At 39.8% G+C, this 23,138-nt stretch overlaps 1 protein-coding gene across 5 annotated transcripts in view; it reads left to right on the top strand.

Annotated features, from left to right (window-relative positions):
• Positions 1-23,138, top strand: part of GPATCH2L (G-patch domain containing 2 like) — a 124,416-nt gene that overhangs the window by 84,548 nt on the left and 16,730 nt on the right. For 2 of the 5 annotated variants that reach the window (XM_057318569.1, XM_057318571.1), the window contains exons 3-8: positions 2,085-2,149; positions 6,760-6,936; positions 8,958-9,037; positions 11,975-12,033; positions 15,010-15,064; positions 16,883-16,968. In XM_057318569.1, coding sequence (XP_057174552.1) covers positions 2,085-2,149; positions 6,760-6,936; positions 8,958-9,037; positions 11,975-12,033; positions 15,010-15,064; positions 16,883-16,968 — 522 coding nt within the window. Of the gene's footprint in view, positions 1-2,084; positions 2,150-6,759; positions 6,937-8,957; positions 9,038-11,974; positions 12,034-14,913; positions 15,065-16,882; positions 16,969-23,138 lie in introns of all 5 variants that reach the window. The other 3 variants (XM_057318568.1, XM_048219996.2, XM_057318570.1) reach the window with 2 other exon arrangements.

The following is a 23,138-nucleotide window of genomic DNA, read 5'->3' as shown; positions in this document are numbered from 1 at the left end:
TGATCCAGCAGATTTCTTTGAGCTTGCCCCCTTAGTTTAGAATATGAGGAGAGAATGGAATCCATGCAAAAAAGGATCAAGGAAGCACTGTATCTTGTAGTATTTATAGGTGGCTGGAAATGAATGGGGAAAAGAATTGACAGATTTTGTAATAAACCAAACAGTTTTAATTTTTTAATTCTAAATACTCAAGAGTAGAACTTGTAATACATGTAGAGCAGGGATCAGCAAATTTACTCTGTAAAGAGCCAGATAGTAAATATTTTAGGGATTTGTGTGTGATATGTTCTGTGTTGGAGCTACTCAACTTTGCAGTTGTAGTGTGAAAACAGCCGTCGATGATATGTAAATGAATAACTGGCTGTGTTCCAATAAAACTTTATTTATGGACACTGCCATTTGGATTTCCTATCATTCCGACATGTCACAAAATCATTTTTTGATTTTGTTTTTACCCCCAATCATTTAAACTGTAAAAAATCATTCTTAGCTCACAGGTCATGCAGAAATAGGTGGCAGGCTGTTGTTTGCTGATCCCTAAATCTCAGTTCGGGATACTGCTAACTAATAAATATATGACATGATGGTGGGCTAGAGTGTCTGTTCCATGGCCTAGTGTGCTTTTTAAGCCCTCCTTACTATCAAGTGGAGTTAAAAAATGTCAAATTTGCTTCATCTCTGAGGGCAGATGAGGATAATAAAGTAGTAATATGAGAAAATGTGTAGTAAGACTCAAGGGAGTTAGACGATATTCTTAGGAATTTGCTAAAAGTGCAGAAATAACAGTTACGTTCAGCAGGCACAATTCCTTGAACTCAGAAGTAGGAAGAGTGCAGAACTCAGTGAGGATATCTTCTGGATTGAACTACAGAGCTCTCTGAAGATTCTAAATCCATCAGAATCCAGTCGGATAGTTTTGTGAGACATTTCTTGGAATGACACCTGAGAAAGTTCCCACTTACAAAGACAGAAGAAAATAAAATGAAAGAACCTTTAAAGAAATCGAGTATGTTTTATTGGCTCTTGCTACAGCAAATTTCTTGGATCTATTCAGAGATAAAACTTAAGTGAGGAAAGGATTGCTACTTAATTTAATCAGCATTTTAAGGATTTGGTGTTGGCAAGATATTTGGAAGTGTTGCAAAATACAAAATATTTTCATATTTTTGATCCAGAAATGTAGACTGGGATTTTGCCAAGCCTATTCCTTATGCAGTATGATGAGAATGTTTCTTCTTTGCTTTGGTTTCTTCCATCTTGTAGAGTAGGTGAATAAAATTGGCTAGCTTGGAAGGAAACACTCCCACTCAAGAAAATAGTTCACATTGTAAAGAATAGAGAAAATTTCCTTGAACCAGATCAATTGAATTTAATGAAGATTAGGCAAAAGAAATGCAGCATCAGAAGAATCACAATCAGTTGTTAGTGATAGCTCGGGAAATTAAGCCAATTGAACAGAATTCAATAGGGTAAAAGTTTTCAGTGGATTCAAATGGAGTTTGTTTTTATGTTTTTATTTTTAACCTTCTGTTTTGAAAATTAGTTTTGTTGTACCCACTTCATATCAGGAAGACATTAAATTTAGAAAACATAACTTTGGTCATACTGACTTTTTTCCTGTTGATGGATTTTTGTTAGCTGCTGTGTAAATGGGGAGAAAACTTGATAGGTGTTAGATCTCTTAAAGTTGGATAGCTTCATTTGAAACTGATAGTTGACAGTATTAAAAATAAAATGGGTTGATAAATTTGTAAATTTGTGTTGTTTTATATATCCAGCCGGGTTGAGATTACTTCTGTGAGGCTTAATGAGTAACTTCCTAATGCTAACCTAACAAAGTGACTTCAGATGTTTATAAAGTACTTTGAAATATAAGCAAAAGTTTTAGAGTTTTCCTTTTATTTGTTCTACAGGAAAATAAGCTCTCCTCTGTGGCTTAATTATGAAATTTACATTTGTGATTGGCTAATGAGCTGGAGTGAAATCAGGGAAACTTGGGATGTTAGATTTGAAAACCAGAATGGGCACTGCTTTGTTTTTCACAGGAGCTGATGTGTTCTCTTATGTTTGACTCTTTTTTCCAGTGAAACCAGCAGTGTGTGTAGCAGCAGTGACACAGGGCTCTTTACCAACGATGAAGGACGGCAAGGTAATCTTGATCCCAGCTTTGGGATGTTGGTTCAGTATTTCTGGGGAGATTCTAATGATTAGAGGAGTGACTCAACTGAGAATATGGTGGTTGTCTATGGCAGTGGTTCTCAAACTTCAGAGCATTTAAAGGCCACCTGTTAAAACTCCTGAGCTCCTAGAAATCAAATAGGTCTAGAGTTGTCCCCTGGAATCTGAATTTTTCGTAAGTACCTGCAGTGATTTTTATGCAGGTAGTTAGTTCAGACTTTGAGAATCAGTGATTAGGGGAATATAGTGTTAAGGATGGGACTTTGGGAAGTTGCTAATTTTACTAGAACCAAAAAATATCCTTATTATACTCTTTTTATTGGATATTAAGACATTCTTATTTTTACATAAGAATTTATTTTTATAACCTCATTTATAAATGAGCATAGTGTTCCAGATGAATATATCCCAGAAAACATCTTTCAATATTAAAACTCCTGAAGTTTAGCTTAGACCATTGTGAATGAGGCTGGTATATGTCAATTACCAGTTCTTTATCTTTACAGCCTAAACAGTAATTTGAAACTTTGTTTTACCCTTGCTTAGGACCACACTAATTGTGTACCAGTAATAATTTCATATAGCTTCTTTGGACTGTAGTTCTGTTAATCTAAATAAGGGATTTGTAGATGTCTGAAGTCCCTTTTAGCTCTGAGATCCAATGAATTTTTCTTTAAGGGTTAAGTGATTGAAGGACAGAAGCTCAATGGCTACGTGTCTAAGTTGATCCAGATAGGCTCCCTAGTAACTGAAGGAATCCTGGGACTGTGACACTCAGGATCCAAGTTCTGAGTTTGGAGAGAGATCTTGGGGGATTGTATCTCACCCATGCCTCAGAGTCGTGGGCGTGAATGGAGTTGCAGAGCTTCCTACTATAATGGAGGTTGTTGTGTGTACATTTCTATCCCTTTCTGATTCCGAGGGAGCCACGTGTCATTAGAGGCTGTGTGTGTATACTCCCAGGTAGGGTGCAGCTAAGATCTTGATTCTTTTGTCTCATACCAGGGAAGTCTGGTGGTCTTTCCATGAATGAACTAGTGTGTACCATTTAAAATTACAAATTTTCTTTGCTTTTATAGTGTTCTATGAAGTATCATAATGTGTCTCTCTTTTTTAAGATTTTATTTATTTGAGAGAGAGACAGAGATAGCAACGGAGATAGTGAGAGAGAGCAGGGGAGGAGAGGGAGAAGCAGGCTCCCTGCTGAGCAGGGAGCCTGATGCAGGGCTTCATCCCAGGACCCAGGGATCATAACCTGAGGCAAAGGTAGATGCTTAACCGACTGAGACACCCAGGCGCTCTTCACAATGTGTCTCTTAAAACTTGTGATGTATGATTATCCAGAGGTTTAAGAGAGTGTGGACCTATTATGACAGGTTAAGTGTGGGCCTTTGAAAAACCTTTCTACTGGTAAGGAATCCTTGGTTTATGATGGAAGATTTTAGAATATGCTATTGCCCCAGCTTTCCTCTCTGTCTCAACTTCATGCATTCTGATGATATTTAGATGCTTGGAGTTCTCAGCACAAAGCTATGTTATTTCCTGCTTCCATATCTTTGTTTATGCTGGTGTCTTTGCCAGAAGTCTCATCCTTACCTTTTCTGGAGTGGTTGGTCGTCCACCAAGACACAGTTTTCCTTTTGTCCCTCCAGGGCATATTTATGGACTGCATCAGTGGGGTTTTTTGCTCTCAATTTCTTATTGGGTTTGGCCAATAGGAAGCATTAGCAGAGGAATGGAGGGAGGGAGGTGAATGATACTGAGTGTTATTAGGCAAGTTTTTATCATGATAACACCGTTTAACAGCCCCAGAATTTCAGTGGTTTACCACATTCATTTCTTGCTGTGGTCCTGGGGGTTGGCTGTGGTTCAGCTGGTCTCCAGGCTTTAGATTAGGTTTGTATCTACTCAGCGAATCTTATCCTGGGACCTCTGCTAGAGGAGCGTGTGGAGCACGTGGCGCATGCGGCCTGGCTTCTCGTGCTGCAAAACGTGAATGCTAAGTGACCAAACCAGAGCATAACTACATATTTAAAGCTTGTGCTTGAATCACATCTGCTAATGTTCTACTACCTAAAGCAAGTTATATGACAAGTCAGTTATCAGTGGGATGAGGAAGTATGCTCAGCCTCAAGGGGAAGGCTCTGGAATTCCATGATAAAAGGCAAAAGGCATGGATGTATTATCATAGGGAGGTAGTGAAGAGTTGGAAGCAATAATGCAGTCTACCACATTGGATTGTAGCTTTCCCTGGCTCCCTTTCTGGTTGGCAGCCTTCTATAACCTCAGTTTTCTCTCTGGTCTCTGATAACCATTCTTTCTCCTTGCTGCTTCAGGTTTAGGAAGGGTAAAGATTCCCCACTGTGCTGGCTCCAGGTGCTTCACCAGCCCTTATTGCTTCCTCTTAGTACTGTCTACACTTTTGTAAATAGTCACTTCATTAAAGTCTCAATTATCCCATTTAAATGTATGTGCATTTCATGAGGATTCCGACTGATACACACTCAGTGCAGGCCTCATCTCCTAGAATCCTTACTCTTTCCCTGTACTTACTGCTTTCTTATCACTTACCATATGATGTTATTGTTTATAGATGTGTGCCTTTTCCATTGAAGCCTTCCAAGGCAGGAATTTTTTTTATTATTTGTAACTACAGTGGGTAACACATTGCCTGGTGTATAGTAAGCTCTAAATAATTAGTTACCGGAAAAGCCAGATAAGGGGAAAACTCTCCTTTTTTTCCCTCAAACAGAATTAGACATAGAACCACAGATTATAAAACAGCTAAACCTATTTTGGTTAAAGTGGGAGGAGCAGGAAAGTCTGGAGCCTGATCCATCAGCCTCTTCCTTATTCTCTGGCAGTAGTCTTTTTTGGGGGGGAGCATCATGCATCCTAGTGAACCCAGAGCTGGGGACTACTGGTCTAGATGACTTCACAAGGTTTCCTTCAGTTCAGTGAGTCCCTTTTTATATCTCAAAAATCTTGAGTGAATGCTTAAGAACAACAACAACAACAAAAATGCCTTAATGGGATGCCATTTGTCTTCAGGAAATATGATCTAGCTAACTATACTGTTTTAATAAATGGCCTAAGGAATGCTTATGAATAAGAAAGGAATTAATATATTGACATGCAGAGAAACTAATCACTGTTAATTCTAAAGCCTGTCTTTAGTTCATCTTGTGTACCTGGTTTGGTGGGATGCTTTCAGGGTAATGATTCTCAAGATGTGGTCGTGAAGTCAGCTTAGCATCCCTAGGGAACTTGCTAGAAATGCAAATTTTTGATCTTTCTGCACCAGAATCAGAAACTTTGGGGGTAGGGCACAGCAGTCTGTGTTCTGATAACCCTTTCTCCTCCTTTTGATGCCTATTGAAGTTTGAGAACCACTGGTCTAGAGAAACAGCTGTTGGTGGTGTGTTTTTATAAGGGAACACTTTGAGTAACTTTTTTATGGGCATTTTCATTTACCTTTTAGAGATCTCCAGGGTGGGTTAAGAGTTACCATTATCCTGGCTTATGTTAGTGGGTCATGAATCTGATACTTCATGTACTTAACCATGGCCTGAGCAGTTTTCCCTGGGATCCGGCATACATTAGGGAATGAATGCACCGTGAACTCTTCAGATGTTCTTGTAGTAATTCCCTTCATCCTTGCTATTTTGAAAGGAGTACAGAATGGTAGACCTAAAGTTATCTGTTTTACTACTTTTTGCCGGCGGGAACAAGTTCTGTTGCAAACTGAGATGCTATCATCCTAGCCAGTAGAAAGAGGTTTGAACCAAGAGTCTGGCTCTGTGGGTCTAGTCTTGACTTTGTCATTGATGAGGAGTCTGGCCTTGGGTCAATGGTATGACTTCATAACAAATCTTGGGGATTATATTGCTTGTCCCTGTGGTTATTTTTTTCCTGGTTGCTTGGATTGCTAGTGTCAAGATGATTTTTTCCCATTAATGGGGTACTAAGGGGTACTAAGGAAGAATTGAGGTATGGGTAACATTTTTTATTCACCTATTATGAGAAATGCAAATATAACATCCCTCAGGAATAGGTAGGTTTGAATGGAGAAACATTTGGGCTTTGAACCCTCAAGTCCGTTTATACCACAGAATGGTACATAAGAGGCTACTTAACTTTTGTGTTAAAGGCTTTGGACTTAGTCAGGCTTTGGGTTCAGATCTTGGCTTCATCATTTATTAACTTTATCTTGCCTTCTCTGGGCTTTAGTTGCCTCATTTATAAGTTGTAATTAGTGTAGGGTTTAGAAGAGATAACATACTTACAGATTTTTAGCATGGACTCTTACAGGTGGTAAGGGTTTAGTAAGTGGTAGCTTTATTATTTTTTACTCATAAAAGTCCAGTGTAACACAGTATGACATTATGTGAAACTGGTTTATACTATAATTTTCATCATAATATATAACATATAATAGAAGGAGGATCAAAACAAATTTTTTGTACTTTGACTTTATTTAAAAAGTATAATCAAATCTGTAGGTCTGAGAAATCATCCTCCCATTTGGTTTTCATGCAGCATGTTAAAATTCCAACTTAGGATATGATCTTTTTACTTTAGGGGATGATGAGCAGAGCGATTGGTTCTATGAGGGAGAATGTGTCCCAGGATTCACTGTCCCTAATCTTCTGCCAAAGTGGGCTTCTGATCATTGCCCTGAAGTAGAAAGAATGGATTCTGGACTGGATAAACTTTCCGATTCCACATTCCTTTTACCTTCTCGACCAGCTCAAAGAGGTAAGTTTTGAGGAGACCAAAATAAACTTCACACTTCCATGGTTCTCTTTGGGGAGAATCATCCCATGGCAAGCATACTCATTCCTCTAAGAATGCATTAACTATCTGAATTTTGGAGCTAGTCCAGGGATTTTTCTAGAAGATTCAAGGGTGAGTCTCAAAGCTTGAGGTTCTCCATTCGTACTAAATCAACCCATGGAGACTCTTGGGATATCTATTAGCAGGGCATTCCTTCAGCTTGCTATTGCCATTTGTGCCAGATTTAGGAAGCCTAGCAGCGTGTCACTGCTGCTTACCTGCTGTGAAACCGATGGGCTATGGAGTCCTCAGTGGGAGCCTGAAGTATTGGATCTTGGAAGAGAACAGATTTCAGTAAGAACATTCACATACAAGGTATAATGACATTTTTTAAATTGGATGATTTTAAAATATTTCCTTTAAATAATTTTATTTTATTCTATTACCTTGGACTTAAACACAAGTACATCCTTTCCTTTTGCTTTTCCTTTACTTACGATGTAGCAAGGTAGAGTGGAAGAGCCTAGGACAGGGGGAAGGAACTGGGGTGATAAAACTCTCAGGTGCTGTCTTCTAGCCCCGTGACTGTGACAGAGTCACTTCATTTCCTTGGGACATGGGGGTCATCACTTAAAATAATTGCGGCTTTGAGCACACTGTTTCAAAGGTGTCTTTTTGTTCTATAAAGTGATGATTCTGGGGTGCCCAGTAATCAGTCAGTTATTAAGTATTTGTTGGGCATCTGTTGGTGATCAGAAATACGCCCAGAGCTGTAAACTCCTATAGCATTTTGTTATGATGAATTTAGATGATTGAAAGTCCTTCTCAAAACAGGTAGCTCTTGGTAAAGGTTATTGCCTGGCTGACGCACATGTTTGCTACCTTAATAACTTGGATCTAACATTTCAGTGACCATTTCTGAAAATTCTTTATGGACCACTTAAAATGCACACAAGTAAGAACAGGAAGAACAACTTAAAATGACCTATAATTCCATACCCAGAGACAGTGTCATTAACAACGCTTGGGTATGGATTCTTCCAGTTGTGTTTTTTATGTGTAGAACACATATATTAGAAAAATGGGATTATACTATACAAGCTATTTTTTTAAATGTTTTTTTATTATATTATGTTAGTCACCATACAGTACACCTCTGGTTTTTGATGTAAAGTTCGATGATTCATTAGTTGCGTATAACACCCAGTGCACCATGCAATACGTGCCCTCCTTACTACCCATCACCAGTCTGTCCCATTCCCCCACTTCCCTCCCCTCTGAAGCCCTCAGTTTGTTTCTCAGAGTCCATAGTCTCTCATGCTTCATTCCCCCTTCTGATTACCCGCCCTTTCTTTATCCCTTTCTTCCCCTACCGATCTTCCTAGTTCTTATGTTCCATAGATGAGAGAAACCATATGATAATTGTCTTTCTCTGCTTGACTTATTTCACTTAGCATTATCTCCTCCAGTGCCGTCCATGTTGCAGCAAATGTTGAGAACTCATTCTTTCTGATAGCTGAGTAATGTTCCACTGTATATATGGACCACAACTTCTTAATCCAGTCATCTGTTGAAGGGCATCTTGGTCTATTTTAACTATTATTTTATGACTGAAATGTTTTTGAGATAATAACTAGCATTTAACTTATAATTAGAAATTATTGATACTACTCTTTATTTGTATAGTGTTTTCAATTTATAAAGTACCTTCCCTTTGCTATTTCATTGAGTCTTCACATCAGCCCTGTATGATAGGACTGTGCGAGTGATTATCCCTCCTTTATACGTGAGGATGCCTAGGTCAGAGGTAAAGACACACTTGAGATCATATTGCAAAGGCATGAGAATGATAAATCCTTGGCAAATAGACTAGTGATACTAGTTTAAGGCTCAGGCTCGTAAGATCCTGGGGAGGAAGGCCTTTGGTGTACTAGAAGCATATCATTGCTAATGAATCTTCTGCATTCCTTTCTGAGGGCTTTCTTTCTTTTTTTTTTTTTTAGGGTACCATGCCCGCTTGAATCGTCTGCCTGGAGCGGCAGCTCGATGCCTCAGAAAGGGCCGAAGAAGGCTTGTTGGGAAGGTGACCGCCTTCACTGTCTACTGGGCTTACTGGGAGACTGGGAGGACAGTATTCCCTGTGGGGTTTGTGTACCCTCTTGATAATCAAAGGTGCTGCAGAACTCCATGGAGTAAATCAAGCCAACTGAAATATTTTGCAAGTTCACAAGAGTGAACCTTAATGTAGGATATAAATGGATACACACCTAAAAGATGAAGCTTAACTCGTACAGAAGTTTTGACAAAGCAAATACTGTTATGACAGTTTGTCTGTCAATCTACAGGCCTGCTCTTGTCTCTTCTATTCTTTCGATTAATCTTACATTATTATTGTAGAAGCTGAAATACTCTTGGCTTCTTTATAACTCCTCCTGAATTCATGAATGCTTCTTCTGTCCTAACTTTGGTCTTTTATTCTAGAATTCATTAAAAAAAAAAAAAAAAAAAACTGGAAAGAAAACCAGTTATCAGATTTCAGAAGCTTTTCTTTGGTCACGTGGGAGGACTGTCTACCACTTACTCAGTTCTGCCTTTGCCAGGGACCGTACTTGGCACTCAGTTCATTTAATCCTCCCAACAACCTTACAGAACAGGTGATGTTCCCACTTAGCAGATGAGGAAAACTTGGGTTCAAAGAAGCTAGGTAATGTCTGATATTACCCAGATAGAAGTGGCAGAAGAGAGAATTGAATCCAGCTATACTTCTCTTTTATCTTTTCTAATTTAAAATTTAAAAATTATCATTATTTTTAAAGATTACTATTTATTAATTTGAGAGAGAGAGAGAAAGAGCACAAGTGGGGGGGAGGGGTAAAGGAAAAGGGATAAGCAGACTCCCACAGAGCAGGGAACCACTGCATCCCAGGACTCTGGGATCATGACCTGAGCCAAAGGCAGACACTTAACTGACCCATCTAGGTGCCCCTAAAAATTACTTTAATTTTTTACTCTAGCTTTGAGATTGAAGGTAGGTTAAGACTGGGGTTCATACCTAGTTAGGATGGTGGTGGGCAAAGGGCAAGAGAGTGAGAGGCATTTCAGAGCATTAATGTGTTCACTGCAGAAACATTTAGAATGCCTACTATGTGTCAGGCTCTGTGCCTGGCCAGGTACATAGTGATCACAGCCACAGCCTGGCTACCCTCAGGGGGCTACTGTTTTGTAGTTGAAATAGGGAACTGTTTTCTGGAATTTTAGCTGTGTAAAAGAAATGAAGCTATTCATTTCCAGGTGAACTCAGATATTTTTAATCTTTTTCAATTTCAAATCTCTTAATTAGAAAGACATTTGATTATGGAAGAATGATACCTTCTTCTTTTGGCTCATTGATTTCAGAGACATTAAAATGCTGCTTTCGCTGTTCTGGGAGCTTATTCTTAGTTAACAGGATAGCTAATAGGGTAGGAGTATGTGAGGTGGAGGGAGGCAGGAGGTTGGGAGTAGGGAACAGAGAGGTGGTTTTACTTTTTATCAGTTGGGCATGAAAGATAATGTTCTACCTTACTTAGTTTCAGCTCCTATAAAATAAGAGCCTTCCACTTCCATTGAAGTAGATCAGTTCATCTCGAAGGCTCCCTTTAGCTTGCCTGGAAGGAAACTAGGGCCTGTTGGATGTGCCTCTAAGAATTTCAAATGAATAGGATAATATTTACTTGTTTAATTCATCTTCATCACCTTAAAGGGATATTTGTCATTTCTAGCAGAGGTCAGTGTTCTGCCCCCCTTCTTCCCCCTCCCCCACCTCTCTTCTCTTTTTCTAAATTGTAATCATAAATAATGAGTTTCATTCACAGCTCCCTGCCAGCGAGCTGCTAATTACGCAAAGTACTGCTTGTAATTTACACAGTAATAAACTGTAAATTTAAACATTACGGCACTTTAAGTTAATAATTTTTCTGCAGTAACAAATAGCTCATTTTTCACCCATCCTTTCCCTTGGCCCCTCTACTATGGCTGTGTCTGTGACCGGGAGGCATGTGCGTAAGGGATGAAGAATGTGAAGAATACAGTATGTGAAACCTTTTCATTTAGCTCCACTCCCGCCCAGAATCTGACCTCAAATTAATTTTTCTATAGTCATTTCTGCTAAATGTGTACCCTAATATTTTAGGCTAATCCACACACATGAATAAATACAGATCATAATATTTGCCTAGTAACAAATGTGTTTGAGTAACAGACTTCACGTTCTGGACATTCATGCCCATGACTTATGTGCTCTCATCTTAACACTCGTATGTGCGTAACTCTTACTCATGTAGCGTTGGTGCGCTTCCCCAGGTACTGTGATAGACCTTCATTGTAAATGTACTCAAGTTAAATGAAGGGTGAGTGCCTTGTGCCATTTTTCAGTTTTTTGGAGATGAGTAGTTAGTTTCTGAATTGCTTGTGGTGTTATGAGTAAGATTTCATATTACAGTCTTAGAACCCTAAATTTAAGAACTAATTTGTACAAACTTCTGTTTTACTTTAAAAAATGATGCTTAACAGACAAGAGAGGGTAACAATTTTTGTAGGTTACAAAATTCCTTTAATAGGTGTACATTTAGTCAGCAGATTTTAGGTGTTACCAGTGAGGACTGGCTAAATTTCCCATTATGAAAATCCTATAATCTGGGGAGCTTGGTATGTAGCTTGTTAAAAATCGGCTGCTGTTGGATTTTCAAAAAATTTTTTCTATTTCTATATACTTTAATAACTCACTATTAAAATGCTATCTATAGTAAACAAGGTTTATAATGACTTTTTTGGAACACTAGAGAAAAATAAGTCTAGAATAACGTAAAACTTTAAGATAGATTCCCATAAAAAGAAATAAATTTGCTGTTGAATTTTAAGATTGACATTTCACATGTGCCTTTGAGGTTGCTGGCGTAGTTATGGGAAAGTGTGAACTTGATGACAGATCATACTTTGTTTCTGTGGTTAGTTGACACTGTTGTCTTCCTTGCCTTTGCAGGAGACCAGCATAAGTACTGAGAGAATAGGCCACATCATTAGTGACCCTCGGCAGAAGGAGTAAGTGCTTATATATTTACTCATTATCCTAGCCCATTCTTGGAGTAGGACGCAGAGGGAAGTTTTACAAAGGAACCTAGAAATCTGACTCTAGAGCTGGATGAGAAGATCTTAAAGATTTGTACTTTACAGCAGTTAATGTGGCTAAGGCCCTAAACTCATGAGAGTGATTTTTTTTCCTTTCTAGACTAGTTTTTATTTCTTTGCTGTTTATATGTATAGATGCTGCCTTATAAAAGTAGCCTCCAGTTAAGATGTTACTATTTATTTATTTATATTGATTGATTGATGTATAACATTACGTGAGTTTCAGGTGTACAACATTGTAATTCAGTATTTATATCCACTACAAAGTGATCATCACCATACATCAGCATGAAATGGAGCCCTTTCACCCACCTCTCAACCCTCTTCTCCTCCGGGAACCACCAATCCATTCCCTGTATCTAAGAGTTTGTTTTGTTTTATTCTTTCATTTGTTTTGTTTTTAGATTCCATGTATAAATGATGTCATACAGTATTTGTCTTCTCTCTCTGACTTAATCATCTAACCTAATAATCCCTCAGGGTTCATCCATGTTATCACAAATGGCAAGATTTCCTTCTCTTTTATGACTGAGTGGTATTCCATTGTGTGTATGTGTATTTATGTATACACCACATGTTCTTTATCCGTTGATGGACGCTTAGGTTGTTTCCATATCTTGGCCATTGTAAATAATGCTTCGGAGAACATAGAGGTGTTTATATCTTTTTAGGTTGGTGTTTTCATATTCCTTGGATAAATATGCAGAAGTAGAATAGCTGGATCATATGATAGATCTGTTTTTAATTTTTTGAGGAATCTCCATACTGTTTTCCAGAGTGGCTGCACCAGTTTACATTCCCACCAACAGTGTGCTGAGATTCTCTTTTCTTCACATCCTCACCAACACTTGTTATTTCTTATTTTGTTGATAATAGCCGTTCTAACAGGTCTGAGGTAATATCTCATTGTGGTTTTGATTTTCATTTCTCTGATAATTAGTGATATTGAGCATCTTTTCATGTGCCTGTGGGCCTGTATGTCTTTGGGGAAATGTCCTTCATGCCCTCTGCCCATTTTTTGATTGGATTGTTTGGGTTTTTTTGTTGTTGAGTTGTATGAGTTCTTTATATATTTTGGATATTATTCCTTTATCTGATAAATGTTTTGCAATATCTTCTCCAATTCAGTAGGTTGACTTTTTGTTTTATCAATAATTTCCTTTGCTACACAGCTTTTTAGGCTGATGTCCCATTTATTTTTGTTTTTGTTTCCCTTGCCTTTGGAGTCAGATCCCCATCCCCACCCCCCACCAAAAAAAAAAAAAAAAAGAGAGAGAGACCCATGGCAAGGAGCTTATCACCTATATGTTCTTCTAGGAATTTTATGCTTTCAAGTTCTACATTCAAGTCCTTAATCCATTTATTTTGAATTAATTTTTGTGTATGGTATAAGATAGTGATCTAGTTTTCTTCTTTTGTGTGTGACTGTGCAGTTTTCCCAACGTCACTTCTTGAAGAGACTGTCTTTTCGCCATTGTATATTCTTGCCTCCTTTGTTATAAATTAATTGACCGTTATATGCATGGGTTTATTTCTAGGCTCTCTATTCTGTTCCATTAATCTATGTGTCTGTTTTTATGCCCATACCATAGTATTTTGGTTACTATAGCTTTGTAGTTTAATTGGAAGCCAGGGAGCATGATACCTCCAGCTTTGTTCTTTCTTAAGATTGCTGTGGGTATTTGGGGTCTTTTGTGGTTCCATACAAATTTTTAGAATTATTTGTTCTAGTTCTGTGAAGTATGCCATTGGGATTTGCATCTGTAGGTTGCTTTGGGTAGTAGGGACAGTTTAGCAATGTTAATTCTTCCAGTCCATGAGCATGGAATATCTTTCCGTTTATTTGTGTCTTCAGTTTCTTTCATCAATGTCTTATAGTTTTCAGTGTCCAGGTCTTTCACCTCCTCGGTTAAATTTATTCCTGGGTATCTTCTTCTTTTTAATGTAATTGTAAATGGGGCTGTTTTCTCATTTCTCTTTCTGATAGTTCATTATTACTGTAGAGAAACAACAGATTTCTGTACGTTGATTTTGTATCCTGCAGCTTTACTGAATTCATTTATCAGTTCTAAGTTTTTTAATGGAGTCCTTAGGGTTTTCTGTGTAGGGTATCATGTCATCTGCAGACTGATAGTTTTACTTCTTCCTTTATAGAATATATTTTAAGCCCATTTTTCTGCCTCAAAATTTTTTTGTTCAGAATCCCTCTATGTTTTCCTATAGGCTTCTCCCATTTTTACTCCTCTATCTAGAGAAATATCTTTTTGTCTTCACTACTATGCAACTGGAAAGCCTATGTACAGATATAAGAAAATTATTCCCCCCCTTTCTTGTGACAGCCTTGTCCCCTAACACGATTGGCTGTTTGATGTCTCCCGTACACTTCATGGTTAGTATCTGGTCGTGGTCCTATACTCATCAGCCTGGTCAGATTTGTCATTTACAAAATAGGCAAGATGTGAGTATGTTTTGTGTTCTTTTTGAATTTGGGGATCCTGTTGTCATCACACGGCTGAGAGTATGTTGGTGTCACACTGTAGTCTTGGGTTTGTTTGTAGAGAGTCTAGTGTTTTACAATTCCTTACAAGGCTTTTTCCTTTGAAGAGTTATTTTTCACAAAAAAAGTTTCTATGCATTTACCATCCCCCCTTTTCCCCTCCAGTTCCTTCTTTTCCCTAGTTCTTTCTTTGTCTTCACTTGGTTATCCCAGCATCTTTTTTTCTGCTCCTCCTCTATAATTTCCAACTGCTGCTTTTATTGTTTTCTTTCCTGTTGTTTTCTCCCTCTCTTTAGTTTCTGGTTACCGTCAGCTGGGAAAAGAGAACGAAATCAGGTAAGATCCCTTTTCTTCGTCATCTTTATTTTATCATTTGATTTCCTTTTCTTTAGAAAGAATAAAGCATTGGCTTCTGATTTTCCTCACATTTCTGCTTGTGCACATGAGGTAAGGTCCCTGTTCCCTGTGTTATTCTGATTTTTTTTTTAGAGGACTGTTGTCTCAGATTATCTGATATTCACTGAGAAGAACTGTAGCTAATTCCCTTTTTTAGGTTCAGCTGTGTTTTTCTGTTTATTACTTGTAATGCGTATTTCATAGGGATCCCATTTTTAATTTAGTTTTGAACTTTGCAGTAAGAAATCATAAGGAAGCTTGTTTGTTTGTGGTTTAGTTCAGCACCGGCATCCTATGCTGAGAAGTACAGTGGTGAGACCTGAACATAAGAAACCAAAGGAGGGAGGGCTGCTGGGAGTGAAGGGGGGTCAAGGCCTTAGAGCCTTACCCTCTTAGTCTCTTAGTCTCCTTCCTGGCTACCCCGAGGGAGGGCCCTTGGCAAAGCTAGGCCTGTGTAGGGGTCATAATTTAAAGATTACTGACGGTGGCTATCAACATGTTCTTTTAACGTTTGAAGCTTTTGATTTTTGTGGGGATAGAAGTTGCTTTATTTCGATTAGTTATAAAATAGGTGAAGACTGATAGATAGAAATCTCAGGCCTCCTGTTGCTCAGCAGTTTTTGTTTTGTGTTTTGACTCCTTAGGACTTATTAAATTGATGTACAGTTTAGACTTGGAACCTTCCTCTTGAAGTTACTATTTCAGAATGAACTAGAGTAGTGGTATACCTAACTGGTGTGTACTTACGAGATGATTTTAGATGGTATGTGGACACACGATTATTACTTTAAGTTATAATTTGTATTAGAAAAAAATATAATCATTCTATCAATCTTATTGTTCCATAGAAGTAGTAAGGACAAGGCTGAGTAAAAATAATTGGTATGAAGAAAAATACTGAGTAAATATAATCCAGGTGGTGGGCAGATACAAAGTCATTAAGGTGGTATGTGAGAGACAGGAAGCCAGGGTACTGATCGTGTTTGCCTCAGAGGATCAAAAGGCAGAAGAGCGCCTGTGGTGATCACCTAGTCCAGATCTGTTACTTACAAATAAGAGTTAAACGATTTGCTGAAAGTCAGACTTCTTTGTAAGTTCTTTTGAGATTACCATTCAGAGTTCTGGGCTTAAGATATATTTAGTTCTGAAATTTGGGGGGAGGATTATTTATTCTGGGAGAAGTCCAAAGAAAGCTAGAAAACACAAAGTAAGATATTTTTCTGTGTTGTGTCCAAGTTTGATCCTCACAACCACCTTCTGAGATACATTGAAGTTTTACAGAAGAGAAATTGGTATTTAACTTAGCCCCCACGGCAATCCTGTAAAATAGGTAAGATAAGCAGTGCATCCATTGTACAGATGAGGCTAGTAAAGCTCAAAGAGAGTACGTAGTTTTTAATAATGGCAATTCAGGGATAGACTGGAATTAAGTGTTAGGTATTCTTAGTCTAGTTCTGTTTCCACTAACGACGGCTGCTGGTACGTGTTAACCAGTTATGTACTGGAAACATTGACCAGGATAAGGAAGTAAAAAGGTAACTCCATGCTAGTTTTCTTAGGAACAAGGGCTAATAATCAATAGCATGAGTTCCTATTGTGTCAAATAGAAAGTACTATCTTCTGCCATTAAAGTAATTGTCATGTATTAGAAGTTTTTGAAAAATTGTTACTTACCAAGGAATAGCCTTTTTTGGAGGTGCGTGGGATCAGTATGCTGTATTCATGGTTGCAACTTCACTGAATGGTGTCTGCAGTATGGGAAAAGAGTCAGACGGTCAAAGGGGCAAAGTAATCAAACAGCAGGCCACCCTTAGGGATCAGGTCTTTATCATATAAGCTTTTCTAAAATAATCTCATTTATTCCTGCAGTTCAATCCCCTGTCTCCCCTTTACTCCTTGGATGTTCTCACTGATGCTTCTCACCGAAGATGTTCACCAGCGCACTGCTCTGCCAGGTAATTGTCTTCTGGTGAAGGTTTTCTTCCAGACAATACTATTTCCTTTTTTATAACGCTCTTCAGATTATTAAGTATATTTGTGTATAATATCCAGTTTGATCTTTACTACAACGTTTAGAGGCCAATAGATGTTTTACAGATACAGAAACTGAGGCAGAGTGTTGAAGTATCTTTCCTATGATCATAAGGCTAATATGTGATTTAAGTCTCAGCTGTGATCTAAGTCTTCTGACTTATATTAGACCACGGATTCTTGTTTTGTTTTGTTTTTTAACAACGCAGGGCTTGAACTCACAGCTCTGAGATCAAGACCTGAGCTGAAATCAAGAGTCAGACGCTTCACCAGCTGAGCCACCCAATTGCCCCTAAGTCTTCTGACTTGTATTTCTTATTTCTTCAGCTAAAAGCCCCATCTTCAGAGAACATTATTCATGGTCCTTGCCTTGACCTGCACAACTCTGTGTAATTTGCCTTCTGTCTGCATGTCCAGCTCCTTTCATGTACTTCTTTCTCCTTGCTAGGGGAAAGGTCTGGCTGTGCCAGGGAGCTCAGCTCCATTTTGTTGATCAAAAATAGCAACCCTTTTCTGCCTCTGAACCTTCACACTTGTTGCCTTTGTCTGGAGTCCTGTGTTAAGCCTTTCCTCACGGTTGGCTACTTCTCATCTCAACTCAGGGAGGACCTCTCAGACCATCCTATCTAAAGGGACCACCTCCACCTCTCTCTGCTCAACGATTTCTTTCCGCTAAAGATTTATCACAGTCTGTAATGAGTTTGCTTGTTGGGTTCCCCCCTCACAACTTTCTTCTCCTGTCTCTCTCACTAGGATATAAGCTTCATAGTGTAGGGACTTTGTTTTGTCTTGTTCCCTGATAATATCCCCAGCACCTAACATAGTGTCTGACACTTACTAGACATTCGGTATATATTTGTCAGAATGAATCCTTTGCCAGTGTGGCAGAATGAATCCTACGTTTTTCCATAGAAAGTCTCTGGAGGTAGAGGACATGGGAAGTAAACATGGTGTTAATGGTAGCATCCCCTAGCAGGGTTATTGTGCACAAAAGAGGAGCTAATAGGCTGAACCATAGAACTTTTCTTATTTCTAGTGGCACAAAGGATTTTTTTCCAAGATTCTGATGTGGTGGTTTTGTTTTTTTCTTCCTTTTCTTAATTCATTCTTTTTTTTTTTTTTTTAAAGATTTTATTTATTTCTTTATTCGACAGAGATAGAGACAGTCAGCGAGAGAGGGAACCCAAGCAGGGGGAGTGGGAGAGGAAGAAGCAGGCTTCCAGCGGAGGAGCCTGATGTGGGGCTCAATCCCAGAATGCTGGGATCACGCCCTGAGCCGAAGGCAGACGCCTAACAACTGAGCCACCCAGGCGCCCCTCTTAATTCATTCTTAAATGAATATGTTCACAGATTGGTGTGCAGGCACAAGAAATTATCCTTTCACAGATCCAGTGAGAACTTCCACTCTGGGCTGTAATAATAAATTCTGCCCCATAACCTACTGCCAACTGCCAAACCTTCTAAAGAGAGACTCTCACAAATGGTGTTACTGAGAACATGGAAAACTGTGGGATGATAATAAATTACTGCGCTAAGCCCTTCTCTTCAGTAGCGCGCTGTTGGTTATCTTTCACTCCCTCAGCACTCACTGACTCTGCGCTGTGCTGCAGGCTCTTGCTCAGCGCCTACCCTCAGGAGCTTCCGTTTCTCTTGAGAAAGCCAGGCGTGAAAATCAGCAGTTACAGGGTGGAGTGACAAGTGTGTCAAAATGTGCACGCAAATGATACAAAGACCAGAAGAGAGGCTTCTAAGTCAGAGGCTCAGAGAGGTTTTCCCAGAGGTGGTGATCTTCAAGCTGTCTTGAAAGACCCAAGATTTCAGTGCGTAGGAAAGCAGTCCTCCAGCTTTTTGTCTTAATCCCACATGAAATAATAGCTGTGTACTCTTTGGGAGGGTTATATGAATAGCACCATAGCCTGTCAGATGCAGAAAGTGGATTTTTTGCCCTTCTCCCTCTACCTCTGTTACCTAGAGCTGTGCCGTGCTGTGCTGAGATCAGTATCTGTGCTTTTATCAGGTTTCCTGGTGCTTCTAAAGCCTCATCCTGGCTGGAGTGGGTGTCAGCTTTTTTTTCTTTAGGTACCTTATTATCCATATCATTGTCTTCATTCTCCTGCTGGCCGTGCTTGTGACCAGCCTTGGAAATGTAAGGAAGTCTAGGCTGTGCTTCCGGTGCAGTCAGCTCTAGGGAAATATTGCTTATTCCTTTAGACCATTGCTACAAACAAGGTGAGAGAGTGTGGATAATTCTAGTTCATCTTTGTCCTTATAGATGTTATTACCAGGGCAGTGGTTACAAAGTGGGTTGTATTCTTTGGGGGTGGGGGAAGACATTTTTTAAATATAAATTTATTATCTGATCTTTAAAAAAATGTTTTTTCGTTTTAAATTATACATAGAGACATCTAGTAGCACTTATTTTTGTTTTATGTGTATGTATTACATACATAAAGGGTGCTTGTGCAAATGTTTTACTCATGAGGAAGCACAGTCAATAAAGTTTGGTAACCATGGCTCTGTGGGAAATGGTCAGCACAAGTGACCTCTAAGCAATTTTTAGAAAATATGGGTGATGAAACCCTGAGCCCTCAGGGCATCCTCTCCCTCCTTTGAAGTTGGGGGGGGGGGTTGGTCCCTGCCCAGCAAGTGGTCAGTTGAGAAGGAGCCATCTAGTTCCAGTGTGGCTGAAGGATAAGATGGACTTCAGAGCTGGATGGTTGGCTTTGCACAGAGTGGACATCATTTAACAAAGCCTGGTGTCTAGCAAGGAATGTTAAAGAGCCATGGTGGCAGGGAAGAGGCAGGTGAATGACTGTATTAAAAACAGTTTCGAATGGAAATTTTATCTTTTTCTTGTTCCATTTTATTTGTAGTAGGAAAAGATTTCTTTCAAAGCGTCTGGGCAGCCTTGGGAATTTCACACCTATCATTAGAACGATGCGTGTGTGTGTGTGTGTGTGTGTGTGTGTGTGTGTGTGTGTGGTGACTATGTTATCATTAGTGGTATAATTTTATTTTGCGAAGAGAGAAGTGTTTCCTGTTTTATCACAGCTTTCCCCGAGGAGGGCTGGTGTATTAATTTGCTGTATTGCCTCCTGGCTGTTCCCAGGCTGTTTTTCCTCTTCATCATGGAATTTTTAATGGCCCTGGTGCCTCTTGGGAAGCATGTGAGGAAGAGTTCCTCAGGGAGTGCTTCCCTTTTTTCACATGCCTATAATTACTCTCCTTTAAGAGCACAAAGAGTTTGATAATCATTCCTGAACTGTGAAGGTTTCCTCTTGTCGGGTTACTGAGCTGAGGCTGCTTCCTGCCTGGACATTGCCTGTTCCGCTCACCCAAACACTCAACTGCAGGAGACTGAGTGAGGACCCCTCAACCACCCTCTCACTGCTGGAGCCATTCAGCTCTGGTTCTCAGAGTGAGGCCTGGGGGTCACTGGGGGTGCATGAGTGACCCCTGGTACTCTCTTGTTGAGTATTTCATTGCAATAAACAAGGAAATGATGGGACCGTGATTTTAAGAGATCACTATATTGATGTATCATTTTAATACAGCCCAGATGGCAGGTGCAATGGGTGGGCGAGGGAGTCTTTGTGGTCTTTGTACCTCCTAATAGATTTGTGGGTTATGAGGTTTTCAGAACTACCACTCTAGAAATACTTAAATTTGGTGTTTTTCAACTCTGACTGCACTTTTGAATCACCTGAGAAGCTTTAAAAAATATAGCCATGCTGAGCCCCACTCCAAAGATTCTGATTTAACTGATCTGGGATGAGGCCCAGGCACTGGCATTATTTTTAAGTTCCCAGGTGACTCTTAATTACCCAGCCAGGGTTACGAACTGTTGCCCTAAATGCATATGATTTTATGACTGGTGCTTTGTAATTTTCTTAATAGGAAATCCCATTTCATGATCAGCATGAGCTCTGTGGTTTGGTACAGTGTGTGTGATTCCTTATGGGAGGTGGAATGCTGGACTTCACTTTGGAGGACTTCTGAAGTGAAGAAGAGAACGTCAGGGTCTAGCATGGTGCCCAGCACATAGTGATTCACTGATGGGACGACTTGCTGGGTAGGTGTTTGGATAGTTGGCAGGGTGCATGGATGAACTTCATAAACCAGCTGTTTTGGTTTGGTTGTTTTGGTTGCTAGTATTGGGATGTTATATTAAAGTAGTGATACTTGTTATCGGTGTTAGGAATTGCTGCTGCTCAAACAGCAGATGGTGTGATTGGTGTTCGGGTAGAGGCAGTGGTATTGCTGTCAAGGACACAGTTCTAGAATGGTAATAAGGAGCTAGTGCTGGAGGCAGCTTTTCCCAAAATGAGAGATTTATTGATTGTGAAGGATAGCTTTTCTTACCATGATTGCTGTAGAAAACCGTAACTAGAACTTATCAAATGTTACATCTCTCTGTATGATGCACAAGTCACCAGTTGGTGGTTTTTGAGTGTCTCGTGGCAGTTTTGTGTTTTCTCCAACTTTCCTGACCTTTCCTCTCTATCGTGGGTGGTGATTTGGTAATGTATCACCACTTCCATTTATTCCTTCTTTAAATTTTTAATCTCATGCTCGTGGGTATTAGTGTGAGGCAGTCCCGAGTAAGAATCTTGGCTTTATCTGGACAAATGACTTAACCTCCGTATACCTCAATTTTCTTATCTTTACAATGGAAATATTCATTTTTATTGTGCTAGTAGGGATCAAAATGAAATCATGTATTTGACTATTTAGCATACTGGTAGCTGATATGATTATTTTTGTTAAATTGCCACTACCCTACCCTGTCCTTAGGATAATTGCAGTTTTATAAACTTCAAGTTGGCTTCCAGAGTCATTTGCTAATGAGATGTCGTACAGATTCTTGAGGTGCTTAAATCGCCTCAAATGGACTGTAAGAGGAGGCATTTGGACAGTGTTTGGTAAAAAAGAGAGACCTTCCTGCCCATCAGAGAGTTGAAATAGGCTAGGCTGTGCTCATTGTAATTCATTTTATCTGTTCACAAGCGTTACGATCTGCATATCAGAGTTGTGTGCCCAGCTGGCTGTGCCACTTGACAAGGAGTTTCAAAGAGCGAGAAGAAGACTCAATTCACGCTATTAATTTTGACCTTTGGAGCCATAGTAAACAGCCTCGGGTTTTACCTCCGGGCTTAGGGAAAAGAACCTTTTATTAGTCCCGTATGTGCTGGGGCTGCTGTGATGCGAAGCCGCCCTGCCCACCTCTGTAGCGCCTCCGTTTTGGCCACGTGTGAGGAAGTGTTTCTGCTGGGACATTGTCCAGAAAGCTGCCCGGTGCTACTGGAACTTCCCGTCACAGAGTGCGCAGCTCTCGAATCTTTTGTCCTTCACTGGATGGTCTTGTTGACAGCAGCTCTCAGCTGGCTGGCATCTTACTGCCTAAGCGGAGTGAGGAAAGCATGTTCCCTCTCCGGCCACTGTAACAGACCCGGCTTTCCAATCGATGGGCGCTCTCCTGCTCCTGCGGGTGGCACGAGGCCACTCCCCGATCTGCCAGCCGCCGCCCGGCCAAGGGAAGGAGAGTGCAGAGAATTGTCAGGTGCTGGCGAGCTGTTTGTCACCGACTGCTGAGGGTTAGGTTTGAGTGAAAACACTGTTGGAATTGCTGGGACCTCTTCCTGTTAGATAAGCCTCCTTGTGTCCTCTCATCGTGAAGTGGTTTTCTGTCACCAGCTGCTGCTAGTGGACCCTTTCCTCTGTGCCAGTCTGAGAAAATAGTTCCCCTACTGGGTGTTTCATAAATGTCCGTTAACCCCAAAGATGAAATCACGTGTGAGGAAGGGCCCTCTCTACTTCTCTAGATTTGATCCTCTTTGCCTTCATTTTACCCTGGCACTTTGTTCTTGATTGCCACTCAGTGTCTTGTATCTGTTCGTTCTTTCCACATCGGCCCTCCTCACCATGTTGTGGACGGGCCCTCAGCGCGGCCATCTTGTGTGCACCCTCTCCACACGCAGCAGCGAGCTTTACAGAGGGCAGGCCTCCATAAATTTGTGTTAACAATAATCGAGGGGAATAGATTAGTAATTAAGGAGAATAATTGGAATATATGATATATGTGACCTTTGGTCCT

Source organism: Ursus arctos, unplaced genomic scaffold (assembly GCF_023065955.2).
Source record: "Ursus arctos isolate Adak ecotype North America unplaced genomic scaffold, UrsArc2.0 scaffold_25, whole genome shotgun sequence".
Classification (NCBI taxonomy): Eukaryota; Metazoa; Chordata; class Mammalia; order Carnivora; family Ursidae; genus Ursus; species Ursus arctos.
Note: the sequence above shows the minus strand (reverse complement) of the source record. Positions and strands in the feature narration are given on the sequence as shown.